The sequence below is a fragment of the Dermacentor silvarum genome, chromosome 3 (genome assembly GCF_013339745.2).
Source record: "Dermacentor silvarum isolate Dsil-2018 chromosome 3, BIME_Dsil_1.4, whole genome shotgun sequence".
Classification (NCBI taxonomy): Eukaryota; Metazoa; Arthropoda; class Arachnida; order Ixodida; family Ixodidae; genus Dermacentor; species Dermacentor silvarum.
In genome coordinates, this window is record NC_051156.1 from 13,555,243 (window position 1) to 13,582,878 (window position 27,636).

At 47.0% G+C, this 27,636-nt stretch overlaps 1 protein-coding gene across 1 annotated transcript in view; it reads left to right on the plus strand.

Annotated features, from left to right (window-relative positions):
* Positions 1-27,636, plus strand: part of LOC119445330 (oxysterol-binding protein 1) — a 65,617-nt gene that overhangs the window by 14,360 nt on the left and 23,621 nt on the right. The window contains exons 5-7 of the mRNA XM_037709641.2: positions 9,537-9,782; positions 15,951-16,055; positions 19,354-19,739. Coding sequence (XP_037565569.1) covers positions 9,537-9,782; positions 15,951-16,055; positions 19,354-19,739 — 737 coding nt within the window. The remainder of the gene's footprint in view (positions 1-9,536; positions 9,783-15,950; positions 16,056-19,353; positions 19,740-27,636) is intronic.

Consider the following 27,636-nt stretch of genomic DNA (forward strand, 5'->3'; position numbering starts at 1 on the left):
GGGATCTAGTGATTAGCCTTCTGATTGAGTTATAATTTAGTGTTCAAGCAGCACATCTTCTCTAAATGCAAATATAAAGAACAGTTAACAACCTTAATTTGCAGTTAACAGTAACAAAGATGTTATTGGCAGAAACTACAAGCTGGAAGTGTTGGAAAAAATAGGCCACTGTTTTGCAGATGCCCAGTCATTGTCGGCAGTCGGACAGAAAAGACAGTTACCTAACAGAAAATATGTGGTCTGTTCAGATGCGATGCATGCAAATTGCGATGCATGCAAATCAACATAGCAGTCAACCAGTTGAGGCCAGACAGTGCGGCTCACACTTCCGATAGCGAGAAAGAGAAAAACCTTTTCAGTGGCATGATTGGACTCCCAAGCGTTTGGTGCATCCACATTTGCGTGCCGGAATTGCAATTTATTTTGGTTATTAAGGCATCTCAATGTTGTACACTCGAACCTCATTACAGTATAGACCACTTATAACGTAACCGCTTATAGTGCAGGACCGGATATAGTACGGTCTTTTCAGACTCCCGTTAATTTTCCCATAGCACTCCATGTATATGCATACCGCTTACAGTGCAGCCGCGTGAGACGAAATACCGGTTATAATGCGGCTTCTGTGGGAAAATCTCCCCGACAAGGGCGGCAGCGAGCACACTTCTCAACAAGGTGCGTGCTCCCGGCCGGCGTATGCATTATTCAATGCAACCACACTCTCGTTAATTCGGACTTATTTGGCCGCACATCGGTTAATTCGGACTACTTTCGGAGCTCGGTGAGCGCGGAGCGCTGCAAATGTGCAACGCAAAAGAGCAAGAACGGCGCCAGCGTCCAACCGAAACGAAGCGGCGGAGTCCACATCGCCACATCCATCAGTTGAATTCGTACGTGAATGACAGCAATGCTGGAACGCTTCGAGCCTTGTGTCTTTAAAACCTGTATTCTTGCGTTTACCGCTGCGCGTAACACCGCGTTGGCCGCGGGCTTTCGTAACTGCGTAGTCGTCATCCACGATCGCGTCGATAGCGACCGCAGTTTTCTCCGCAGCGGTTGTGGCGCACAGTAGTTTAGTTTTTACTCGGTACGCGCGTCGGCTGCGTGCCCACAAAACTGTGTAATCACCATCGATGATCGCATAGGCGACCGCGGTTTCGACTGCAGTTGTTGCAGCAAATGGTAGTTAATTCGTCCAGACTCTGTGTGTGCGTCGGGCACGTGCCTTCAGCACTGAAAAGTCGCCGTTCATAATCGCGTCGATACCGGTCACGGTTTTTTCCGCAACGGTTGCGGCAAACAGTTGTTTCATTTTGACTCGGCACAAAGCTGCCGAACTTGAAGAGCGAGCACCAGCTACATCGCGATTATGTTTTCGTCAGCTCACTGGCGAAAACGTAATCGCGATGTGTACGCGATAGTACAAAGCGCGTCTACATGCTTGGTCTACATTACAGTGTACTAGAAGAGTTGTAGTGCGCTCACAACGCGGCAGAGCTTGACGCACTTCGTGTCGCCGCCGACAGGTGGTGCGGTTCGCAGCGTCACCTGAAACTTTCCTACGCGTCGTGGTAGAACAGCTATCGGGTGTTGCTGTTTTCACCGTGTAAAAGTAAAATGCGCGACGTGCAGCACGAAAGTTCTTTTGGTGCACATTCGAAGTTTGCAGTGAAATAAATTACTATAGTTGCGGCTGATCTACAGAGGGTTGGCGTTGTTTTGAGCCGGAGGCACGGATGAACCAGCCTTGCTATTCATGCTGTTCTGTTAAAGGCTTGATACGGCCGCTGCAGTCACGGTAGCAAGGGGCACCTGAGTTTTTTCTGCAGCTGATCGATAAAATGGTCAGTGTGGTTTCGCCACAACGACCGCACATCGGCGTTTCCAGCACCACCGCGCCAAATTTAACCACCACTTCGTCTTTTTTTTTTTTTTTCGCAGGTAAGGCCTTAGACATTTTCACGTTGCCCCATCTGTTCACGAAATATTTAGGTATCACTGCTGCACAAATTAAGCTGGTTAGCGGGTTATTTATGTGTTACATCTTTCGTAACGTTACTGCGACATATGAAATTGAAAGGATGAAAATACCAGGTACACCCGTGAGCAAAAGTATACGGACCACAAGGTCGCTGAAGCAACTCAATTTCTTCGTAATTAACATGCATAAATTGAAATTGACGAGTACACTGGAAAGCTCGCAATGCCAAGATTGGACTGCAGTCCTAAATTTCAAGTTGCATTCCCAGGTAGTTGAAACAAACGGCTTTATCGCCCTATCCCTGGTCCGTATACTTTTGCTCACGGGTGTACATTTATGCAATACCAATGTTTATTTACAACGAAATAAAGAATGATCCCGGAAGCGCCGGGAGCAGCCGGTGAAAACTCCGAATAGCTACTGTCTTGTGCGCTTCGGCTTTTCTTCGCGGGTGCTTCGACCATTTTACACCTTTTCCGTTTGTTCCTGGGCTTAGGTGTTGTCTTCATCAGGTACTGTGGTAAATTCGGAAGAATCGTGGGAACAGCGTTTTCTGATAGCAGTGGCAATTGTCACGAGGAATGCACACCTCTTTGCATTCTATAAGGTGCACAAGTCCCTAATTATGAATCGCGGTTCGAAGTATAACTCGCAGACCGCGCAAGATTCCTCCAGTGTCTTATCTGCACGGTTGAGGTTCCTCTCCCATTCCTTAATTACGCCATTATTCATCACGTGGAACGCTGAGCAAAGACGCCTTTGGTGCATCTTTCACGCGACTGTAGCCAGTTCTGCACTCGGGTGCAAAACAGTAATTTCGACGGCGGCTAGCCATTCACACTCACTCAGAGTGCACATTGAGTAATGTGTCAAGCACAGAGGAAAACGCCAGTGGGACTTGCAGTCGAGGGCCGACAACGTCGATATTAGGTGGTTCGTTTTCAGTAAAGAAAGGTTGGCGCTATCTTCTGCAGCCCTTGAGGGAGAACGGTCAACGTCGCGATCCAACAGAACGCACTCCATACCAAGCGAGGGAAGTTTTCAGGAGAAACTGGCAGCAGTGCCTCTGGCGGGCGCCGGAGCAGTCGACGCTGAGTGCGCCGCGGCGGCGCGGCGCAGGGATACGGCAGTGAGCACACTGCCCCTATTATAGTACACTGTAGTCTACATGTTTTGCATACGTGCAGGGCTTGAAAATTGTTGTTTTGGTTCTAGTGCGGTACCGCTTATAGTGCAGATATTCGTGACTCCGGCGACTTCGTTATAAGCGGTCTATACTGTATAATGAAGTTGAAGGGGGAGCCGAAATTACTTCTGTCACACACCCTGTGAATGAGGCGCCAATGCCGGCCCAAATTCCAAAGCCAACTTATCAGCTTCCGAAAATAACGCCACGAAAGCAAGGACAATTAATAAGGGGCCCTCTGGTACGCCAGCGAACGCCGGTTCTGGTCCAAACACCACGCCTGCTTGAGTCGGGCAGCTCGTGGCCTCTGAGATTGCACCGGTGCCAATGCGATCTCGGAGGCCCAGCTGCCAGCCCACACGGAGGTGCCGCAGGGAGAGGAAGAAGTGAATGCACTAATCTTTCACACCACCGTCACGCGGAATAGCGCAGGCTGCGCTACTCCGCGCAGCCTGCGGTCAAAGTAGAAAGCTTATCATTGATAGCTGTGCAGTTACCTTTATCGTAAAGCATTAGCGTTCTTGTTTACTTTTTAAGTTTAGAAAATCGGAGATAAAAAGTGGCACGTATATTGACAGGATCACTTTATCCCTTAAGGTACGAAAAAGATAAAAATCCGAAGACACCTAAGCACTTCTTATGAGTTGTGAATGGGAAAGCATTATTGCCCAATTGAATACCGCTGAGCGGTCCTTCAAGTTTTGTGCTGCAAGTAGTATACCATAGCGGTATGTGCTGCCCGAGCCAGCAAGCAGTAGCAGCCTTCGTTGCCAACGTCAGGCCCAGTGCAACGAAAACGTCACTGGTTGTGGCGTCAAAAGATAAAACTGCTACATGACTACAGTGCCAAAAACACTTGACAGACGACAACCAAAAATTGTAGGTTGTCATGTAGACTTCCCCTGCAAACCGAAGAGTTTGCATTACCCATTTTGTTTCTGCATTGTTTCAAAAATTTTATTCGTTATTTCACTTCTGATAATTTGCAACAAATTCTTTAACTTACAGAGAACAGTAGCCAGACTTCAACAGTCTGTTGATGCGAAATATTGGGGTAATATTGAATATTTGAAAACACCAAATACAGCCAACTCTTGTTACAACGGACCGTGATAATCCGACAAAAAAATTTCTGTTATATCCGAAGTCTGTAATATCTGAAACCCTTCACTTACTAAACTTTGGTCGCGGTGTCTAACTATGTTATTGCAAAGAGTGAGTGACGAATGTCCAAGGCAAAAAAAAATGTCGCAGTTTCGCTTGAAAGGCACAATTGAAAGGCTTGAAAGATAGCAAATTAACAGACAGCTATATGAAGTAAGGATAGTAGTTTTATCGGCCGTATAAAATTGTAAACATTCGCTTACAAAGATGAACACATCTCGCACGATGACTGCAGAAAGTCGCTGTCAAAACGCTGGAGTCAGGAAGCGTGGCAGCAGCAGCGAGCAAACTGACCTTCGTGCTGTGTCTCACTTCAACACGAACTAAACTTCGAAAGCACAGCGCATACGAAACTAAACTTCGAAAGCACAGCGCATACGAAGCTACTGGCACTAGTTGCACATTGTCTTCATCTCAGATCACTTTAAAGATGAAGTCCTTGCGGGTGCACACTTTGTCCACATCGCAGATCACTGTCAAGATACGGCACCCGCGCGGCCATGCCGTAAGCAGCAGCAGCCGCCATGGTAGAACACTCCCCCCCCCCTCCTTCGCCTCCCCGCCATGCCTTGCGTGTGAAAGTGAACAGTGCGCTTCCAGCCCGCCTTCCTTTCTCCCTCGCGTGTGTGAGATTGAGCCGCAATTGTCAGCTGACCCTCGCAAGTCTTTTGTCAGCCTGTGTCGACAGGGCAAAAGGATGTTTTACACGCCTGATTTTGAAAAACATGGCTGCTATTTTCATCTGCTGTAGCCGATTGTCCGTTGTAGCGCGGCCCCTAAGGCGAACTTCGTTGCAATAATGAAATCAGTAGAGCAAAGTAAGGTTGAAATATGGTCTGTTATATCCGAAAGTCTGTTGTACTCGGGTCTGTTGTAACGAGCGTAGACTGTAGCTCCTTTTCAAATATGAATAATATTACACACTAACTAGTATTCATATCCTGAATTTCTAATATTCACCCAGCCCTAACAAAAACACGTGCGTAGATTGAGTGGTGTGTTGTGTGAAACTGAAGCACATATCTACCAGAATGTATCGGGTAGGTACTGCACTGAAAGCTTCACGAGCTTTCTATGCTTCTGACATCGTAAAAACCATAACTCACTGTACATGGGGGAAACACAGGACAAAGGGAATAACACACAGTGCTGATTTCGCACAAGTTTATCTCAGCAAAGTGTGCAAAATAAATGCGAGATACTATTACAGTGTAGACCGCTTATAACGTAAGTCGCCGGAGTCTGGAATATGTGCACTATAAGCGGTACCGTATTATAACCAAAGCAACGATTTTAAAGCCCTGCACGTATGCAAAACATGTAGACCACGCAGCCGCGCGTATCCGAGAATCGAAGCGTGCGACTGGGAGTTTTGCATCCGTTTAAATTTACGAACGTTGGAAGGTTAATGTCCAAGTACCGACGATCTTCGCATGAAGCAGACAAAGTAATTATTTTTAAAAAAATTTCTCAGTTTCACCCGAAAGGCGAAGCATGAATTGCTATAGCAAATTAGTAGAGAGCTATATGGAGTAGGGATAGTAGTTTTATCGGCTGCGTAAACTTGACACATTCGCTTACTAACTGAATTAACAAGCGCGGTGTCAACGCGCACAAGCAAACATGAATAGACTGGGTGACCGCGGACAACCACTGTCAAAACGCGGGCGGGGGGAAACGCGGCCGCCGCAGCAAGCGAAGGTTCGTGTGGTCTATTGCTTCAATGGAACCTGAGCGGCGTAAGCACTGCGCATACAAAGGTCAGAGCCGTGTGGAGATCGCTTTCAAGATACGGTGTGTGCGACAACACTGACAGCCGGCACAGGCGCGAACGCAATTGTTGGCAAAGTAAAAGCCGCCCCCCCCCCTCCCTTCCTCCCTCCCTCCTGTGCTGCCTTCCCGCTTTGCTCCTTTCGCGTGGGAGATTGCGTCGCCAGTTCCCCTTGCGCCCGGTTGCAAGATACGCATTTGGCGCCGCAGCACAGCGTCGCCCCCCCTCGCTCCCTCCCATACCCCCACGGCCTTTCGCATGATGGAAGTCGCATTTGCTCTCTGCTGTGCATTAGCTCTTCGTGAAGGCGTGCGTCCCCGGCGCACTTTCACTCGCACATACAGCGCGCTGCGACGATTTTATTGCCCTTGGACTCATGCTCCACGGCTCATGCTCCTCTCCCATCGGTGGGCGCAACTCGTTGAGAAGCGTGCTTGCATGCCGCCCTTGTCGGTGAGATTTTCCCACGGAAGCCGCATTATAACCGGTATTTCGTCTCACGTGGCTGCACTGTAAGCGGTATGCGTATACATGGAGTGCTATGGGAAAATTAACAGGAGCCTGAAAAGACCGTACTATATCCAGTCCTGCACTATAAGCGGTTACGTTATAAGTGGTCTATACTGTAAAAGCAAAAGTTACGAACATCGCCATGTTTTCATGATCGTGGGAGCTGCGTGGCTGTTCTGTCGCCAAATAGGCCAACCAGTCACAGCGCAAGAGGTGCACGTCAGTGCCGCTGGGTTCTTTGCATCACCACCAGATGGTTCTGGTCTCCACGCATCCGCGGCTGCACGGTAATGAGGAAGTAAACACTTCTTGCGGATAGAGTGGATTGAATTTGTGCTGCGTATGTATGCGCATGCTACCTTTGAGGCCCATGATGCTTTCAAGGCATTCGTCGTACTCGCTAGTAGTCGGCAACTGTGCTTAACAAAAGGAGCGGTATAATTTGTGTGCTCCTGTGCTTATGTGTGTGTGTGTGCGTGTGTGCATGTACTCGTGTTTTAAGTCTTTATGCACTCACACAACGCTTCGCTGTATGTAAATTCCAACTCGTTGGATCTGCTGCATTTTTTATCACTACCAGCAAACTGTCATGCACAAGAAACAGTGGTACTGAGGTCGATAAAGGGCAATATACCAGATGTTTCTTCTATGCGGAGCACTATTATTTAAAGGCAGTAGTCATCATATCTAGGCCCCTGCCATCTTTATAGATCGGCTACGTGTCTAGGCAGACATTATTAGCAAGAAAATTTCGACGGAACCCATCTCATAATGACTGTCTACATTAACGCGATTAGCACTCGAGCAATGTAGTGACGCGCTGTGTTTCTGAAGACATGTTTGTTTACACTCTGCAGTGAAGGAAGTAGGCTAAGAATGCTAATTGCATTAATGCACCACCACAAACCTCAGCGCCTACACCTTCAGATGCCAGAAAGAAAGCATCGCTAAGCATGGCCTCCCAACTGCAGCCTGTTTTGTCCCCCTGGCACTGCACAATTGGGGCTTGGCATATAATGAACTACAGCACACAATTGCATAGGCATCTTTTACAGGCTTAGGACTTCAGTTTTGATTGCCACCTAGAAGAGTGCGCATTCTCACTTTTAACACAATAACGTTAAGAGCCCCGTGTCGCAGAAACTCCGGTGTCGGAATAGGCGTCCAGTGTCCCATGAGCAAAAATTCACGTATATAGTATTTAGGTATATATGCCACGCCTTGCTATATGACATGTGGTTTATATTGCCATACCATTCTATCGCTAAAGTTGCTCATACCTTGCCTTGCATTCTTGACAAAGTTATTTCTCAGAATTTTGAGAATGACAGCCCACAAACAAATGTCATCAAACAAAACACTGACAGCGCATGCCTTTTATGTTAAATCTTCTCGGACTGAAAATATTAAAAGTGTGACACAATAACAGAAACCTCAAAATAATGTGATAGTTTTGGCGGGGCTGTGCACAACCTCTGGGATCGGCCCACGCAAGAGGCCGCGTTTCTACCAGAAAGCTCGCCTTCGTGCATTGCTTTCGCCACCAGCATTTCCCAGTAAGCATTACGGTTACATACGTTGCAGTTGTCGGGAAGCGTGAGAAGCAGTTGGGGATCTTTGAATGCTATCGGGTTCCACTCTTAAAGGCAAAGCTTAAGCGTCCTCCAATTTTTGTTAGTCGGACACGCAATTTCCATTTTTTGTTTTGCGTGAGAATGTTTCAGGCGTTAGAGAGCAGCAGCTCACCAAATTAGGTGAAGTAGGCTAAGAATGCTTATTGCATAAAAACTTTCCTCTTTAGTTTTGCTGATTACAATAAATATTCTAATTAAGTTTTAAATTTGATTTGAGGGCAGGTGTTGTAATTGTGAAATTGAAGCCGATAAGTAGTGAAGTCATATCCACTTAGCAGGAATCCTAAGACTAGCATCACTCAAGATATCTACCCCCAAGATCTACTGAAAAAGGCAGTTCCAGTTAAGGTCGTCCTACATGATTAGATGGACGCTTTTGGGAACTGTTAATTCAAACACTAACGTATTTCTTAACACATTTTAAGGTTGCAGATCTCTAGTGGCGCTAGTCTTAAAGTTTCTGCTAAGCAGACACAACTTCACTTTTTGCCGGCATCAATTTCACAGTTACAATGTGCACCCATCAAATAGTTAATAAGCGCACTTTAGGTAAATTTACAAAATTATTGCAGATGTTTTTCTTGCTGCTAATACCTGCCTAGGGCCGTGTAGCCTATCAGGAAAAGTGGCAGAAGCCGAGGTACGACACTTCATTTTAAAGGAAATGCTCTGCTTAAAAAGAATAGTATATGACCGTGTCTAAGGAATCAACTTCTCTGATAAAACATTTGAAAGGGTGCTAACGCAGAGGTCTCCTGAGTGCACTGTATTTTTGGCCTTAATTGTTTCTTGTTGTCAGGCAATCACTTCTGTTTGGTCAGAATGGTGCATTCTTTTAACAAACCCTGGCAGCCACAATGGCCTCCTCAGGCGGACAGCCAGCTATTGTGAGTGTGCCTGACATTACAGTCATGTTGTTTTAACCTTTGGACCGTGGCCACTCTGCCCAACACAGTGATTACCACATGTGGAAAAATGTTTTTTTTTTTAATTTCACACTTTTGGATATATAAATTATTTGGGCATCTTTGTGGCCCACCCTCTGTAAGAAAAAAATGTCAGAGACTGTGTGGGGCCTTCCACTTGTCACTTGCAAACATGCATTTATGCAGGTGGCTCTAATATTTGGATTTCACTTGTGTTCTGTCACTTTGGGTCATAGGCGCATGTCATGCGATTCGTACCATGGAAATTTCACTACAAGGAATACCTCTTGGCTCCATTTGGTTCAATACCACTAAAGCCATGGAATGGTATTGTGAAGACACTTGAGTCGTGCGGTGCGTGCAGGTGAACTTCAACGAGCCACTGTCAACGCTACAGCGGCTGACAGAGGACTATGAGTATGCAGACCTGCTGGATCGAGCTGCACAGTGCGATGATCCTGCCTTGCAGCTGGTGTACATAGCCGCCTTTGCAGTGTCGTCATATGCGACCACATCTAATCGTACTGGCAAGCCCTTCAATCCACTCCTTGGGGAGACCTACGAGTGTGATCGCCGTGACGACCTTGGTTGGCGGGCCATCTCCGAGCAAGTGAGTTGGCTTCTCGTCTCTTTAAGCCTAGCCAGGGGCTGTATTCTTAAACGTTCCACTTCGGCGGTAATTTGCCTAGGCGAAAGTCGCGTTCGATAAGTCAACTGGCTGCTTACCTGTGACATCAGCATGCACTACCAACACGCGCACTCGAACGCTTCGCAAAACACACGAGAGGGCGCACCGTGCGAGTGCAGAGCGGCTCGGGTGTGTTGTTTTTTGAATGTATCGGCTGCAGTATGACACAGGCGTGTTTGTTTATTCAATACATGTCGGGAGCACCCACTGTGTGAGGGTCTTCCCCAACCCGCAGCGCGTATAATTGCAGCTACGTAGGGTTCGGGCGAATAAAACAACACGTGAGTCAACTCAACAACATTTATTGCTACGGGCAATAAAACACACTTGCAGAGGGAAGTCCGCTCTGTATAATAAGTAATAAATACGCTTCCCTCGTTCGTGTGGAAGTCACACAAGCGAGGTCACTCACGAGTTGCAGCAGGTACAGTAAAAGCTCGATAATACGATCACGGCTAATACGAATTTCCGGATGATACGAATTTTTCTGTGGTCCCGGCCGAGCCCCATTACTTTGCAACGGGCTAGAGAACGGTTGTTACGAATAGATTTTCAACCTACGTCGGTTGATACGAATAAACGCCGCCCCACCGACGGCCGCGAAAGAGAACAGCGCGCAGTCACGGGCTTTCTCTCCTCTTTTGGTGCGGAGGCATGGCGCTGGACTGCGCGGACTCCGCGACTGGGCGCGAAGAGTTTGAAGCGGTGGCGCTTTTGGTGCTTTTGTACTTTTCCTCCTTTTCTGCGAGCCGTCAGATGGAGTGGCTGCTGCGCTTCGGGCCGCGTTCTTCGTGTTTGCGCCATTTTGCCTAGTCGCAGCGAGCTATGTCTCGCAAGCGGAAAGCACTCTCCTTTAAAGAGAAATTAGACATTCTTCGAAAGGTCGATGAGGATCCCAAGAGGAAGCGGACGGAGTTGGCTAAGGAGCTAGGCCTCGCAACGTCAACACTGAGCACAATTGTTGCACAGCGAGACTATCATGAAAAACGTGCTTTCGTTCAACGTCAACGCGAAGCAAGCGAATTCGAACACGCTTATTTCGAACATACCGCGCACCGACAATGCTCTTAGCAGCGCGCCAAATCACGCGGCGGCGCCTCCGACCGGCATTGCTCCGACACCGCCATAGAGCAAAAGCTCAGGAGAGACCCCTCAATGCCGCGCGCGAAGGAACGGGAAAAAAAAAAAAAGAACCCGCGGCGGAAATTTCCTTCTCTCTCAAATTGCAAGGTCGCCGTTTCTGCATCGCGCCGGAACAAGCGTGTACGTGCCGACTAGAGTGTTCTAGACAACCGTATTCTAGCACACACTAGTGCCGACGTCTCAGCCACGCGGATAAAATGGCAGTGAACCCTTCTCCTCTATTTTCTAGTCACATGTTGACCTTGCACGCTGCGGCAGCAGCGCAGAGGGAAGCAGCGGCGGAGGCACAGTCGGGCCAACGAAACTGCCACGCCCGCAAACGCTCGCTTCCCGATAACGGCAGAAAACGAAACTTCAGGGTGCGGCTAAAATAAGCTGGCGCCAGCACGGCGGCGGGCGCGCACGGAGATGTGCGCACGGAGTCGAAGGTGAGAGCCACGAGGGAGTTGAGAGGGAGGGCGAGGGGAGCCACCGAAGCGGCGGAGTTGACGCGGCCAAATCCGCTTCCCTGCCGCCCTCCTCCCTCACCTTCGATGGTCTCCGCGCGCACCCGTGTGCCGGCGCCGCCCGCTCGCTCCCTGAAGCTTCGTTTTCTGTCGTTATCGGGAAGCGACCGTTAGCCGGCATGGGCAGTTTCGTGGACGCGCTGCTATGCGCTTGCGCGCCGCGATATTTCACGACTCGCACCGTTCGTGCATCGTGCTATGGTGCACGAATACTTCAAAAATGCGTCCTTTTAATTCGAACAAATTTTCGGGCCCCTTCGAGTTCGAATTATCGAGATTCGACAGTAGTTTTAATTGTGTTTCGATGATACGAATTTCGGCTAATACGAATATTTTTCGTGACCCCGTGAGATTCGTATCATCGAGCTTTTACTGTATATCCGTAGGGGCAGGTCAGGTGTAGCGAGGTCAGAGAGACCCGGGGGTCCCTCGGTCGCGCTCTTTTATGCCTTTTTACCTTCTCGCGAGGGGAATGTCCTCCTCGCCCGTCGGATACCTTCCCTCTTGCCGCGCGGGTACGCGTGTCGCGAGAACCGGGGAGAGGGCAAAGTGCATCTCTCTCACGTCCGCCCGGCTCCCGCCGCGTGCACTACGTGCGCATGCGACGACGAGCGTACGCGGGAGAAGATGGCCGCGCGTGCTCCCCACAACTGACACCGTGACGTCAAAGTGACGTACACCGGAACTACTAAGTGGCGCGACTTCTTTTCCGGTTTTGCTCAACCAGCCAATCAGCGCGCGTCTGAAAGCGAAAAAAAAAAAATTTTCGCCCAAATGGAACGTTTCAGAATATGGCCCCAGATAGTCCATTACTGGAAGCAGTGCAAGAAAATAGGCTTGATACTTAAAATTACTGAACACATACTGATGAAGAACAGCCCAATAAACAAGGAACGAGAAAGGAACACGACACGAGCTCACACTAGCAACTGTAGATTTTTGTCAGAAACACAAATATGCAGTTAAACTTCGATATAACAAACTTTAATATAATTGAGCCTGGATATATCAAACTTAGACGCAGTGCACAGTCCACTTATAACGATATCAAGAACGAAAAATCTGATCATTATAACCGATCATCACTATATCTGGACTGCCGTTAAAAAAAGCTGCCGAACATACCTTTGCAACTCCGAAACCAACTTTGCCACTTGCGATAAAAAAAAAAGGATGTTGTAGAAAGTAGGTCTTGAAAAATAAAACTTTTATTTATACCTCTAAACAGCATGTCAAGCGTTAGGCATGCTGAAATAGTTGGAAGTCTACACTTGCTTTCATGGCACTTTCAGGTTTGCAACCGCAGTGTGCAACTTGTCCAGCTGCTACATGAACACTGGCGGCTATAATTTAGCGTGTATGAAATCAATGAGTGACTTGATCGACGACAACGAAGAAATTTCGCCCAAATGGAACGTTTCAGAATATGGCCCCAGATAGCCCATTACTGGAAGCAGCGCAAGAAAATAGGCTTGATACTTAAAAGTACTGAACACATACTGATGAAGAACAGCCCAATAAACCTGCCTTTTCGTTTGTTCGGTATGGCCACTGGTTCTAGCCTTCATGATCCTGGCGCTCCCGGTTTTCAGAATCGTCAATATTATCGACTGCGTGAGCTCGTACCTTTTGGAATCTTGCAAAATTTGCAGCTTCGCCTCAAGCAACACAGCTTTTTGCTTTGTCAGCGCACCTACTGCTGCTTCTGCAGCGCATTTCTGCGCTCGCTGAGAGAGAGAGATTGGGAGAGTAGAGAGGGAGCGCAGGGGTGCCGTTACCTTCTCGATTATTTTTTAAAATTTCTCTTCTCTGAATGCTCGCACAATTATTGTGCGAGCGACGCGGACGCGAAGCAGCTGGCACCATCTTGTACCACCCTGCGCCAACTTGCGATGCTCTCCGTGGCTTTCGCAATTGGCACACGGGCGGGACGCGCTGCTCGGTAATGGTGGTAGATATGAACTCGCGTAGGCAAACTTTTCGCCCCGTCTCAGTTAAGGGGAACATAGCAATGCCGTTTTTACGATTATTTTGCACAGAAAATGCCGCCCAGAAGGCTAAATTTTAATCGTTATATCCGATATGTGGTGAATAACATATCGTTATACTTACATTTTTTTTTCTTGCCCCATACATGAACTTAAGTTGACTTAGGGTTATAACCGATGGAGGTAATGCGCTGCCTTCCCGCGCATTTAGTGCTGGAGGTCATGTAATCTCAAGTTTCGGAGATGCGTTCAAGTGAGAGGCAGACGAAGCGTTCGCTCCCCTCTGCCGGCACTGTTTGTCACGCCGGCATTGTGGTAGTGAGTGTTTACGGTCATGGGAGTGAGATTTGTTCATGTTTGCCTGAGTGCACATGCCACCATGCTTGTTAACTTAATTAGTAAGGGAATATTTATTGCAATTATAGGGCTGATAAAATTATGAACCCTTGTTAGTTATCCAATACTTTGCTATCGTTATCAGTGCTTTGCCTTTTGAGCGAAACTGTGACTTTTTTGTTTGTCAAAGCAATAATAGAAACAATGCATAACAGCTACCGAAATTTCAAATGCCATACCTGATCTTGCTTGATTTCTCGGACATGACATGCACGCTCAATGTTGCAAGTTTACAACAACTGTGGTGGCCGTGAACAAACGGGTTGTCACTCGTCACCCTGATCTCATGTGAATTTGAGGTAAAGCTTTCTTTGTGGTGTTCGATGGGTTTCGATGCTGCATTTGCCGGACTGTGTGGAGATCGGTCTGCCGATAGCGTCGTTCCGCTGCAGGCGACACTATCAGCCGTTGCGGCAGAGTGGATGCGAAAGCTTCACACCACAGATGTACAGATATCATCGGTGTGGCGTGAAACCGTATCTTTAGTTGCTAACTTTCGAATTCAAGAAAATTGAAGTTTTTTTTGTCATTGAAATTTGTTTTTCTGATTGACTGATAACCTGAGAATTATTACAGCCCCTCTCCCTTAAGAAAATTAAGGCGACTGTACTTATTTGCATAAAAGGTCGAATTTCAATATAACGAAGTAAAGTGGTGATTTTACCAACTTTCATATATTGAGGTTTCACTGTGATTGTACTACCAAGCACGGATCCTCATGATTGAATAAAAGATATTTTGTGTAAAATTGAATAACAAACAGTTCTTTATGGGCTGTTATAGAGAAAAATGAACCATGGTGACATAGGGAATGATGCTAGCCAGGCCTGCCTTTAACACTTTCCAGTTTGCGAGAAAATAGGCAGTTTTTGGGTAGTCTAGTATAAACAATTTTTTTTACTGCTACAGCGAATGCTTGATATTAGAATTATGGTATCAATTTGTAGACGAAGGAATGTGCTTTCTAATGGTATTATTTTCAAGCAATCATTTACTAACATTCTTTGAAAGAAATTATTAAATAAACCAAATTGTAACGAAAACGAGAAAACTGTGTAAGAACATCGATGCTGCTTTGCATGAAGAGAACATAAAAAAAAATTCGAAATATGCAGTTCGAACAAAAAGGCTATGTACAACATTCCTGCAAATATAAGCTTTCTATCTCTAAAAGTTCTTTATATACAAAGGAACACGTTAGCCCTAGTGGCTATTCGGCAGTTCGTAAGAGCCACGCGGCACTGTGGAGTGCAATGCCGAGTTCCACTCCTGACCTTCTTCTTGCGCAAAACTCCACTCTGCGCCTGCTACTGGCAAGTGGTTCTGCCCAAGCTACGTTGACCTTGCAGATAAGAATTGTGACCTTTAGAGCAGACTGAATATTTTTAGATCTGAGCATGGCAGCAACGAAACAGTTTGGAGTAGAAAGTGAAACTTGCCGGCGGGTACCTGTTGATGTTCTGGGGCTATTTGACGCACTTTCGCCGTCCGTGCTGGAGTCTAATAAATCAAAATCATCTTCCGAGTCTGTGCTAATACCACCATGAAAAAATTCTGATGCAGACTCATCGAAATCTGTCGAAATTAGCTGTTTACAAAAGGCAGCTGCACACGATGTCACTGCCACGGCGGAAGCTACGAGTGCTTGCCACGTCCGTCTAAGAGGCTCTTTAAAAATCCCCCTGCGGTGAAAAAAAGAAACATGAAAGCGAAAATAGAAATTAGTTCTTTAGGTGCTGGATGACACTAGCTGTCCGAACGCGCCCCAGCATGGCAAAATTTGAAGGTGAAACCATTGATAGCGGGCTATTGATTGGTATAGGCGCGGACACGAAAGTGTTAAGGTGTCCCGGCTCTCCGAGAACGATGCCTATCCGAAGCCACCACATCCCGGCATTTCCACCTATACAACAGTGGCGCAGCGCCAGTTTTCCCTCTAAGTAATATTGTAAAAAACTCCACGGTTAAAGCGATAACTGTCTACAAGTAAAGTACGGCACACACCCATGTCAGTTGTACGTCCAATAGTTGTTGAGGTGAGTCCCCCTCTGCCGCAGGTGAGTCACCACCCACCGATGCTGGCCCAACACTGCGAGGGACGTGGCTGGCGATGCTGGCAGGAATTCTCCATGTCCAGCAAATTCCGTGGCAAGTACCTGCAGGTAAGAAGCACTGGGTTATTTCGAGATGCTTCTTGACTCGATGTCATCCAGAACAAGCCTGTGTGTGCTGTTACGGGAATTGTAGATTTCGACGTAAAACCTGCGTAACAGCGCCCAGACGCAAGGACACTGAGAGACCTGGCTCGGACCACTACGGGTCCAGCCTGCTCAGACTGAAAGCAATGCATTGTCGTCGCCTTGCTATGTGAGAACTTGTTCTGTGGCTATTTTGGCGATGATGCCCGCTCTGACGCTAAGCGCTTTTGTGGTCGCGGTATTGGCCCCTTGTCTGTGCCAATATTCCTTAGAATATAGGACTAATATAGGAATACGCCATTCTAGGACCAATATTCCCGAGAAAAAAAAGGTGCGCTTGAGAATTGGGTAAATACAGTTATCGTTCCTTCTGAGCTGCTGCCATTTTCACTTTAAGAAAAAAGAAGGTGCACCTGAGAAATGGGTAAATACAGCAATAATTCCTTCTGAGCTGCCATTTTCCCTTCAAAATTTATGGAGGGCAGCTAAATCAACAGCAGCATTTTCGTCGGGAGATACGTTGATGCATTCACCATTGCAACAGAGACGGACGTTCCGGCCATTGGGGTTGTGATCAAGGTCATCATTTGGGTCAGGCACATTCTTGCTGCTGACCAGTTAAGTTTTAATTATCAGGAAACAGCCAATTTCGGGATCAAAATCCTATAGAAATGTATGAGTGTCAGCCGGGACCTTGGTCAGGAGTAAATCAATAGAAAAATCAAATTAGCCGTAATAGATTTAATGAAAGTCTGTTTAACTCATAGCGTCACGGAAGAACTGAAAATTGTGAATAAAAGGCAAATAATGTCAGGGCTTTTATTCATCGTTGCTGTGAACTGCAGTCACAAAACAAAGTGGGACAACACAGTAGAAGACATACATGGTCAGTTCGAGATAGTATGTTGCACTTGAGTTTCATCTCTCTCCAGATAACACGATTGTCTGGGTTGATTGGCAAAGTAGGGCTGGTTTTTTTTTTTTCAGATTGGCCAGATGCCTGGTGGGAAGCTTGCTGCATGAGTGTGGGGAAGAAAAGTCGAGCTATATTTGTTAAAGAAGCTGAACATAATTATGCGAAGCACGTTTTGAATGTGTATATTGTTAAAAAGAAAGCTTGCATTATAATTCAGAAATATAATCAAAATAAGAAAATGAATTTATGAGACAGTTCTGCTCCACTGGTGAGTTACTGATAAGTTGGAAATGCCCTAGCTTTGTGTTCTAGTCTTGAGACATTGCCAAGTATATCGCCAAGCACGAATGAGAACTGTCTGTTGCAGATTATTTAGCAAATGTGGTGTGAAAGTTTTGATTCTTAACAGTGAAAATTGTGAGTCAGTTCTTAACGATTCAGTTTGTGAGGTCAACCTAGTTATGTACCTAGCATGCTACTACACATGATTAAAATGAAGTTGAAGCCAAGGAAAACTATGTAAAAAGAATTATTCATATAATGAAGGAAAGATGCATAAAACACGCTCTTACATTTTGAAAAATAAACAGAACAGACACGGTTACACACACTGCAGGAATTCGACAAGGCGTGTGTTAGCAGGAGCGTCAAAAGTGCCTAGTAGCATGCAAAAGTCTACTGTTGCTCCTGACATTGCTTCAGGGCACGTATTGTGATGGGGGCCTAAAGAACTCTTGAAGGCAGAGCAGGAGGGAGCATCCGTGGAAGGCAACTAAACTCCGTCAGGGAGCTGGGTGAAAGCCCAGATAAGAGGGCAGATGACTTCTTTTAGTGTGCCCTGTTAGCTGCTTTGAACGATAATCTTTCCCGGGCAACTCTTGGAAACTTTGCCACAATGTACAGTAGACTCCCTTTAAGACGAACTCTAAGGGACCATGAAAATTTTGGTCTTATCAGAAGTTCGTCTTCAAAGACGAACTTCATCTTACTTGAAACGGTAAATGAAGTAGACTTGCAACGGGGGAAAAAATGACATGCATTTATTTAGCTGAACTTAATAGAAAACTATCCTGAAGTGATACTCTTGCTTGGTTTCATGCAGTCCGTGATGAATGTTTGTTGCTTCTGTGCAAACCGGTGAGCAGCCACAAACGACGGCATCTCACCCCATGACCTTAAAAATACTTCAGTGCCTTCATGCTGCTTGAAATAGTTCACTAGGGAGTTCAAGCAGGCCACCTCACAGGTCATCAGTGCAGGATCGGTAGAAGTGGCAGTCACTCTGAATGGTTCTTCTTAACCAAAGAGTATATCCGATTCGGTTAGTCCTAAGCAGATTTTTTTTTGCATTGAGTCTATGGAAAACCAAACAAACGTTCCCATGTTGTTTGTTATATGCGAGAATTCGGCTTAACCGAGTTCATCTTAACGAGACTTCACTGTATCTATCTTGCGTTCTGAAGAAGAAAAAAAAAAACGCTTAACCTTGCACTCGGCCAGCAGCGCACCCAGGATCTCTGCCAGGGGGGGGGTTGACAGTTTGCCAATACCATCTAAACAGCACTAATTTCAATTTCTTCACGGGAAATTGTCAAAAAATGCGCTTTTTACGAGTGTGCAGACGATTGCGCGTCTTACATCTTAGTTGCAGTACACAAATGAGCAAGGAAAGAAAAGGGGTTAAACAAAAGGGGGGGGGGGGGTTAAGTCGGCCTCAGGGGGGGGGTTTACAACCCCTGAACCCCCCCCCCCCCCCGTCGTTGCGCCACTGCACTCGGCCGCGCAACACTTGACACAGCAAAGCTGGGCGATCGTAGACCAGCATTTTCCGGAAGTGCACGCGAACTTTTCATCTTATTACTCATGATGATAATTTCTTTTCGCGTGTCTCGGACTTACGGCCTTGACTGCGCGTTGCATAGGGCAGCTTGCAATACCAACACCACGTTCCAATGCCGACACCGCGTTCCAGGCAATACCACCTAGATTACTCTTCTAGGTGGCATTGCTCTCTCTCACAAAACCTCTTACCTCACACGAGCGTACGAACGTGCCAGCTGTGGATGACAACGCTCGAACGCAATCATATGGTTCACATAAATGCATGTTCTGCAAGTGTGGCTGTATAGCCTAGTGGTTACGACGCTCGCTTTGGGACCGGGAGTATGTGGGTTCGAATCCCGCCTTGGCAAGAAAGTTTATTTTATTTTTATTTTTTCCCAGTTTCTTGATACGAACCATAATATAAGGCTGACTTAAGCAGCTTCGCTGATTAAAAAAAAACAGAAATCGGCACTAGTAGAGCACGTAGAAATTTGGTTTGCCTGCACTCTGCCCTGGCCACAGGTGATACCGCTGGGCGTGGTGCACTTGGAGCTGCTGAGTGGGGGCCACTTCACGTGGCACAAGGTGACCACCGTGGTGCACAACATCATCGTGGGCAAGCTCTGGGTGGACCACCAGGGGGACATGGAGATCCGCAACCACACGCGGGGCCACGTGGCCAGGCTCAAGTTCCAGCCGTACTCGTACTTCTCGCGCGAGCCCCCGCGGCGCGTGACGGGCTTTGTGTCGGACCCGGATGGCAACCCGGTCTGGGTGCTGCAGGGCACCTGGGACAGCCAGATGGAGTATGCGCGCGTCGTTTCCACCACCGGCGGAGGCAGCCAGGGTAGCCGCCCCGTGATTGAGTCGGCCAGCCCGAGGCTCGTTTGGAAACGCCGCCTGCCTGGGTGAGAGTGCGCATTTCATTTCATATTTGCTAGTGTTTAGGACAGAAACTTCAAACACGACAGACAGCAGACGAGACACACACAAGCGCTTGTGTGTGCCTCATCTGCTGTCCGTCGTGTTTGAAGTTTCTGCGTTAAAGATTAGAAAGTATGTTGTACCAACAAGACCCAAATTCAATGCTTGCATTTCATTTACTTTCTCTCAGGGCCGAGACATTACAGAAAGGAGTGGGTGGTATGAAAACAAACAAAACACATTTTAGCAGTGTAGTAGCGTTGCAACAAATGGTAACACAAGCTTTCCTGAATTCGTTGGCATTGACAGTGAATATGCTAAAAGTGTGAAGGTGGTTCGAGTCGGTGCTTGTTGTGAAAAAGAAAGAATTGAAATGGAGCTTACTGAGGCAATGTGGCTAGTCAACCTTGAACTGATGATCATTTCGGAACAAATCTACAATGTTGGTAACAAAAGAGAGTCGCTAAAAGTAGAATTGTAATGAAAAATTTTATGCAATAGAGATGCCAGCTGTTAAGCAAAGTGACGCGTTAGGCAAATCAAGATTGGATTTCCTTTAAGTGACACTTGCTGTGCGTGAGTAGTTGGGTCAAATGAAACAGGGTGGATCACGTGGTGGGGAGTGGTACGCATATATTTTGAGGTGCTGCAGTTACATGCAACGAAATGCAAGGAAGGCTGGATCTGTCACATCTCAAAGACACGTTTGGTCCGTTTGCCACAGTGGCTGAGTACAGCTTGTTGCGTACTGCTTTCATGCATTGATAATGTAAGAACATTTTTCCTTTATAAAAACGTGAGCAGTCACTCTTCAGCTTACAGTTAAATTCAATGGGAGCAGTATCAGTGGGTCACTAAAGTTGGTGAAAAGACGAAAAGCTCTCCGCTCATTCAGCACTAGTATCAGTCATACATTTATGCTTCCTTCCTTTACGTGCGTTACATTTGGGTAAGCTTTAATGCAACATCGATTATATGAGAACCAAAATTTTTATGAAGGTTTTCTCACCAAAAAGCTTTATTTGTGCAGCCATCAGGACTATGTCATAGACCTAGCTGCATTCAAAACAGGCTGTCGCTTGCATTCCCATGGTGGTCACAGTGTCCATTAAAGAACTCGCATAGATGGTGGGGTCAGATTTCTCTGTATTGCAGGAAACTCTGGTGTGCACCTTTGTAGGTTCGTAGGATTGCTTGCCGTGTCTTCTGGTATGTGATGAACGCTAAAGCTGCTGGGGGGGGGGGGGAAGGCGGTGCGAACTCTGGCACCAAACATTTAGTGATTTTTGCTTAGTCCACTGGAGGAGTGTATTTCCACATGCTGGTTTGCTTAGTTGCCATCCTGTTAAATCATACTAATTAAACGTAGCATGATTTTGTCACGACTTTGACTGTATTTCCTGTATCTTTTCCTCCCTGCACACTTATTGCGTGACAGGTCATGTAATCCTTCTACAGAATGTGAAGATGTAGTTGGGCAGAGCACTGGCTTTGTGAATGACAAAGCCCTACATTAGCGACTTGCACTGCCAAAACCGTAGAAATGCCTTGTACAGTGTAGACCGCTTATAGCGTAAGTCGCCGGAGTTGCGAATATCCGCACTATAAGCGGTACCGCACTATCACCAAAGCAACAATTTTCAAGGCCCGCACATATGGAAAACATGTGCACCGAGCCGCCTCGCGTATGCGACAGTCGAGGAATGCGGCTAGAATGTTTGCATTCAATTTACAGTCGAATCTCGTTAATTCGAACCAAATCACGCGGCGGCGCCTCCGACCGGCATTGCTCCAGCACCGGCATAGAGTAAAAGCTTAGGAGAGACCCCTCAATGTCGCGCGTGAACAAAACAAAACAAAACAAAAAGAAACGTGGCGGAAATTTCACCCTCTCTCAAATGGCAAGGTCGCCGATTCTGCGTTGTGCCGGAACATGCGTGTACGTGCCGACGTCTCAGCCACGCTACCGTAGCCACCTGTGTGAACCCTTCTTTCTCCTTTATGCTTCCTCTACTTTGTAGTCACGTGTTGACCTTGCACGTTGCGGCTACGTGTCAGAGGGAAGCAGCGGCGCTGTTCCAGGACGGCCAACGAAACTGCCCACGCCGGCAAACGCCCGCTTTCCGATAACAGCAGAAAACGAAACTTCGGGGAGTTGGCGCCGGGCCGTCTGGAGTGCCGGCGCCTGCACAGCGGCGGGCGCGCACGGTGACAGTTAAAAGTGAGGGAGCTACGAGGGAGGGCGAGGGGAGCCACCGAAGTGGCGGAGTTGCCGAGGCGAAATCCGCTTCCCTGCCGCCCTCCTCCCTCACATTCCACGGTCTCCGCGTGTGCCCTTCGCCGTGCCGTGCCAGCGCCGGCAGTTTCGTGGCCCTCGCTTGCTATGCACGCCGTGACATTTCACGACTCGCACTCAAGATTCTGGTTTCAGCCTCACTGGCTGTTCGTTCGCACTGCGTGCCCTTCTCTCCACTTCGTCTCTCTTTCTTCCTCGAGCACTCCTTGGGGCGCCCGTTTGAGGGGAGTGTTCGCCGTCTCCGCTGACTTCCGTACTCCCAGGCAGCCGCACTGTAACCGGTATTTCGTTTCCCGCAACTGCACTATAAGTGATACGTGTATACATGGAGTGCTATGGGAAGATTAACGGGAGTCTGGAAAGACTGCACTATATCCGGTCCTGCATTATAAGCGGTTACGTTATAAGTGGTCTATACTGTATTGCGCCTGAACTGCTCTGAAACACTGAGCGCGACAACCTGGTTTATATGTAGCCATCTGTCTCAGGCCAGGTTTACATGGAAGTGACAGAGCTGTAGGTAAATAGTAGGGGTGTGCAAATACTGAATACAGTAGAACCCCGCTGTTACGTTCCCGGGCGCTGCGTTTTCCTCGGCTGTTACGTCGTTTTCGGCCGGTCCCGGCACAGCTCCCATAGAACCCAATGCATTGGTAACCCCGCTGTTACGTCGCAACTGTGGGACTGTTCCTGCATCATACGTTGCGAACTGCCACCCCGCGCCGAGCCCGAGCGATCATTTTGACTTTTCATGTCGCTTGGCTTGGTTGCTTGACGATGGCATTGGCCGCCCAAAGTGCCAGGGGCGACACTTATGACGTATTTTCGGTTTCCGCCAGCAAAAGTATGGCCCTTGAGATCCGTATTTGCTATCTAAAGGTGGTGTCTATGACGCGTTGCAGGCCTAAAATTGGTTTTGGCTCATAGATGTTCCGTATAAAGTCCAAGGGCGATAACGCCGTCGCCGCGCGCCGTATGCTGTATGTGCGCGTGAAAGCGTGCGAGGGGAGTCGACGACCACATCTAAATCTCGCGCGCAACAGAAAGAAAAGCAGGGAGGAAGTGCGCCTTCTTCCGTTGCGCTCGAGCACGGTCACTCGAGGCACCGGCGAGGAAGTGAGGGGGGGGGGGGGATAGCGGGCAGCGTTGTGCTCTGGCATCAACTGTGTACTGCATGGCGGCGTGCAGTCGCGCGGGCGATATCTTGAAAGCGATCTACGTTGGGGGCAGAGTCTACGCAGTGTAGGTGCGTCGGCGGCTTGTAGCTTTGTGCGTGCTGTGTGTTCTTGGCGCTCAGTTTGCGTTGAAGCGATAGACAACAGCACTAAGGTCACTTCACTCGCTTCTGCAGCGGCGCTTAAATTCCTCACGCCAGCGTTTGACAGCGCGTGTCCGCACTCATCGAGTGTGATGTGTTCATGTTTGCCTGTGGGTGCTGACACCATGCTTGTTAATATAGTTAATAAGCAAATGTTTACAAGTTTATGCGGACGATAAAACTACTACTCTTACTTTGTATAGCTGTCTACTAACTTGCTATCGCAATCGATACTTCGGCTGTCGGGCGAAACTACGGCTTTTTTTCACACGTAAGAATTAAAATAATATTGTGTGCAGTTCAACACTACTTCCATTTCTCAATGTTTCCTGTTTCCCAGCTCTTGCGTTTCCTGGCTCTTACGTCTCTTTTTTACGGTCCCGTGAAAAACATATCAGTGGGCTTCTACTGTAGTAGATTTTGAGTATATCGAATCGAATCTAATCTCGAATATTAAAATGTTTTCACAAAATTGAATGCTTACAAATTTTGGGCTAGAAAATACTGTCACGTTGTAGTGATGGTGAAGAACCACAGGGGCACAACGCAAGTCGCGAAATTGGTTGTTTATAGGGCGAACCTGTGCTCTGCAAAACGTGTAACACTCGGTACAAAGACAGCGGCGAGCACACTTGTCGATCGTCGAAAATCTGATGTGTGGGTGAAGCGTGTTGGCTTTTATACAGAACCCGTCGAAGGTTCCAGCACAATTGCTGGGGTACGCATACCTTCCAGAAAGTACAACACTATTCGAAGGGGCCTGGACGATGGGGAGGGGGAGGCGGTATCTGCTCCTCTGGAGGTCAGTGAACTATCTGACAGAAGTGAACTATCTGACAGTGTCTGACAGAAGAATAAAACTAGGAGCAGGAAAATGGTGCTCGTGGGGGAAAAAAAGGGGGGGGGGGTAAATATATAAATATAAGAACAAAAAGAATGAGTGAAAGCAAAGGGAGGTTGGAATATTATTGACAATTGAATAACGAAAAACAAAGGGAAAAAAACAAAGAAACTAAATGAAAAATAACTAAGTGCTGTTGCCTATGCTTTGAAGTTTAGCATAGCGAAGAGATTCTAAAGCTCCCTTTTAAACCTTCATGCTTATTGCTTGCAATGTCTTGAACTTATGGATGAGGTACGATTCTCTATATTTTCTGTCTCGTGCAGAACGAAAATTTGACTGTAGTATGTAGAGTTTAAGTTCGTCAAAACTATGACCTGGTATGCTCAGCGACGGCTTTGGGAAGCTTTTTAGCTGTGTCCGCGCGATGCCCGTTTCACTGATATATTGCTTCTTATAGAAGGAACACTCAAGCGTATAAAGTACATCAGAGCTAATGCAAGTAAAGCTAGTTTTCACTTCGTGTGTGTAGATATTTTCGGTGCTTTTAATTTTAAAGTCACTTTGAAGGTGCCTGCAGGTTTTGCACCTGGGGTGAGAACATGCTTTTATTACGGGGGAATGATGTTGGCTGACTTTTGCATGCAGGAACATGTCTTTAAAGTTTCTGTTGCGGCGATAGGTAACCCTTGGTACATCTGGGAACGCTTTTCTCAGACGCTGGTTACTTGATAATATAGCTTTTTTTTTTGTAGGATGTTATGTTCGGGAGGGCATTAGAATATTATTGCGATAGCAATTATATGGACACTCCAAAGCAGATTTCTGCCGTCGCCGTCGCCGTGAGGTTCCGTATGACGTCAATGGAGATGAAATAGTCGCCGCGCGCCGCCGAACGCTGTATGTGCGAGTGAAAGGGCGCGAGGGACGCACGCTTTCATGGGGAGTGAACGAACGGCGGAGAACAAACGTGCGTTCTGTGCCGTGCTCCCTTAAGGGCTGCAGAAGTAGGCGTCTCTTTCCTCCTTTACAATCACTATATATGTAGAGCAAACGCGCCTTCTTCTGATGCACAAAAGGCCGTAGGGGGGAGGGGGAGGGAAGGGAGGCGACGTTTAGCTGCGGCACCAAGTGCCTATTTATATCAGAGGCTCCGGCAACAGTCACCAACGCCGCACGCATTTTGTGCGAACGCGGGCAAAACGCCGACGGCGTCGACAACAGTTCTGCGTGTTGCCGGTGCTGCTGCATGTCCAAATTTATACAGCTGATAAAGCTACTATCATTACTCCGTATAGCTCTCTACAAATTTGCTATCGCAATTGATGCTTCGCCTTTCAGGTGAAACTGTGACAATTTTTTTTGTTATAAAGGCTGGTGGTCTATCAGATTCTGGTTTAGGTTGCTTCTTAGCTAATACCGACTGCCTCTCTAATCTTGACGCGACATCATAAGCTTAGTCGAGAGGAATTCGTGGATGGTTTCGTTCCGCTAGCATTAGTTTAAGGTTATTTAGTTGGTGGATATAATCGTTGTCTTCGCTACAGATTCTTCTTATTCGTTTCGCTTGTCCGACAAAAAAGCTTGTTCGACAAATTAACAGATATGGCGTCATTTAACCAAGTTTTGGTGACGCATATAGTAGTGGGATCAGGACATGCAACAGGCCAGTTGAAATCTGCTTCGTAATGAGGCTGTGGACATCAACATTTAAAAGAATTCATTTTTGTTTGCTTTTCACTCGCTCATCTGACTTAACATAAGCACAGCTATTAAAAGATTTAAAACAATTTAGTTAGGGATGTCATCCCAAGTGTACCTGACGTTGTGAACTGTTAGAGAATCATGCTGCAAGTGGGCTTTACTGGAGATTTTTCTTAGTTCAGTACAAAGCCACCACAGAGGTTGATGTAGCACTTGATGGACCTGCCTTGCTAAGTAATTTATGTATAGTATACTCCAGGGTGGTGGCTTGGAGCAGAGGCAGAACACCGGGCTTCTAATCCGAAGGTCGTAAGTTCGATCGTCCTCCAGTCCATTTTCTGACACCGGCAAAAAAAAAAAAAATTGCCGAGAGCCAGTGGGGTTATACTAGTCCAGGTGCAACCAAATTAGGAAGGCCTGCTAATCTTCAACAAAGGCACTCCCTCACCAGAACAGGAATTGGCCTCCCTGGTTCAGTAGTCTGCCACTACCTCCCTCATGACTCCTGCAATTTAACCATGGCCCTCAGTCCCGCGGCTGCGGAGCACCTGACCAAGGCGGCAGTCTGACCTGCGAGGCGGCAGAGGGTGTGAATGATCTCTGGGTCCGTACAGGCCGCTTCTGGAAACTGAACCTGGCAACATTCAATATGTGAACACTCTATAGTGAGGCTAGCTTAGCAGGGCTGTTTGAGGAATTATCAAGCATTGCCTAGGATATTATCGGCCTTAGTAAGGTTGCTGACTAATGGCCATGTCCTCAGCTACAGGGGTCTTCCAGATAGAGAATACGGGACAGGATTTCTAATCCATAAGGACATAGCAGGCAACATTCATGAATTCTACAGCATTAATGAGAGAGTAGCAGTCATCTTAATAAAGCTGAATAGTAGGTATAGAATGAAGGTAGTACGAGCCTATGCCCCAACCTCCAGTCACGATGATGAAGAAATAGAGCAGTTTTATGAAGATGACAAAGGTGCAAACTCAGTATACTGTAGTTGTGGGAGACTTAAATGCAAAAGTGGGGAAAAAGCAGGCTGGTGAACAAGCAATTGACAAGTATGGCATCAATTCTAGGAACACTAGAGGAGAGATGTTGGTAGAATTTATGGAAAGGAATAGGCTCCGAATAATGAATACCTTCTTCAGGAAGCTCAACAACAGAAAGTGAACCTGGAAAAGCCCTATTGGAGAAACAAGAAGGGAAATAGATTTCGTACTCTCTGCCGATCCCAGCGTAGTGCAGGATGTAGAAGTATTAAGGTACGGCAAAGTGCAGTGACCATAGGTTAGTGAGGTCTAGGATTTCTCTCAGTTTGAAGAGAAAAAGAGTAAAATTAGTCAAGAAGAAACAGGCCAACCTAGACACAGTAAGGGCAAAAGCAGACCAGTTCAGGCTGGTGCTCGCAAACAAATATGCAGCTTGTTGACAGCAAAGATGAAGATAACATAGAGGTAATGAATGAAACCATAACTAGGCTGATCTCAGAAGCAGCAATTGAAGTGGGAGGTAAGGCGCCAAGGCAACCAGTAGGTGAGCTCTCCCAAGTAACAAAGGACCTAATAAAGAAACAACAAAGCATGAAAGTATAAACTACAGAGAGCAGATGGAATTCGCTGAACTCTCAAAATTGATCAACAAGAAGAAAGTAAGAGATATTCGAAAATATTATGTGGGAAAGATTGAGGAAGCCTTAAAATATGGACGCAGCATGAAATC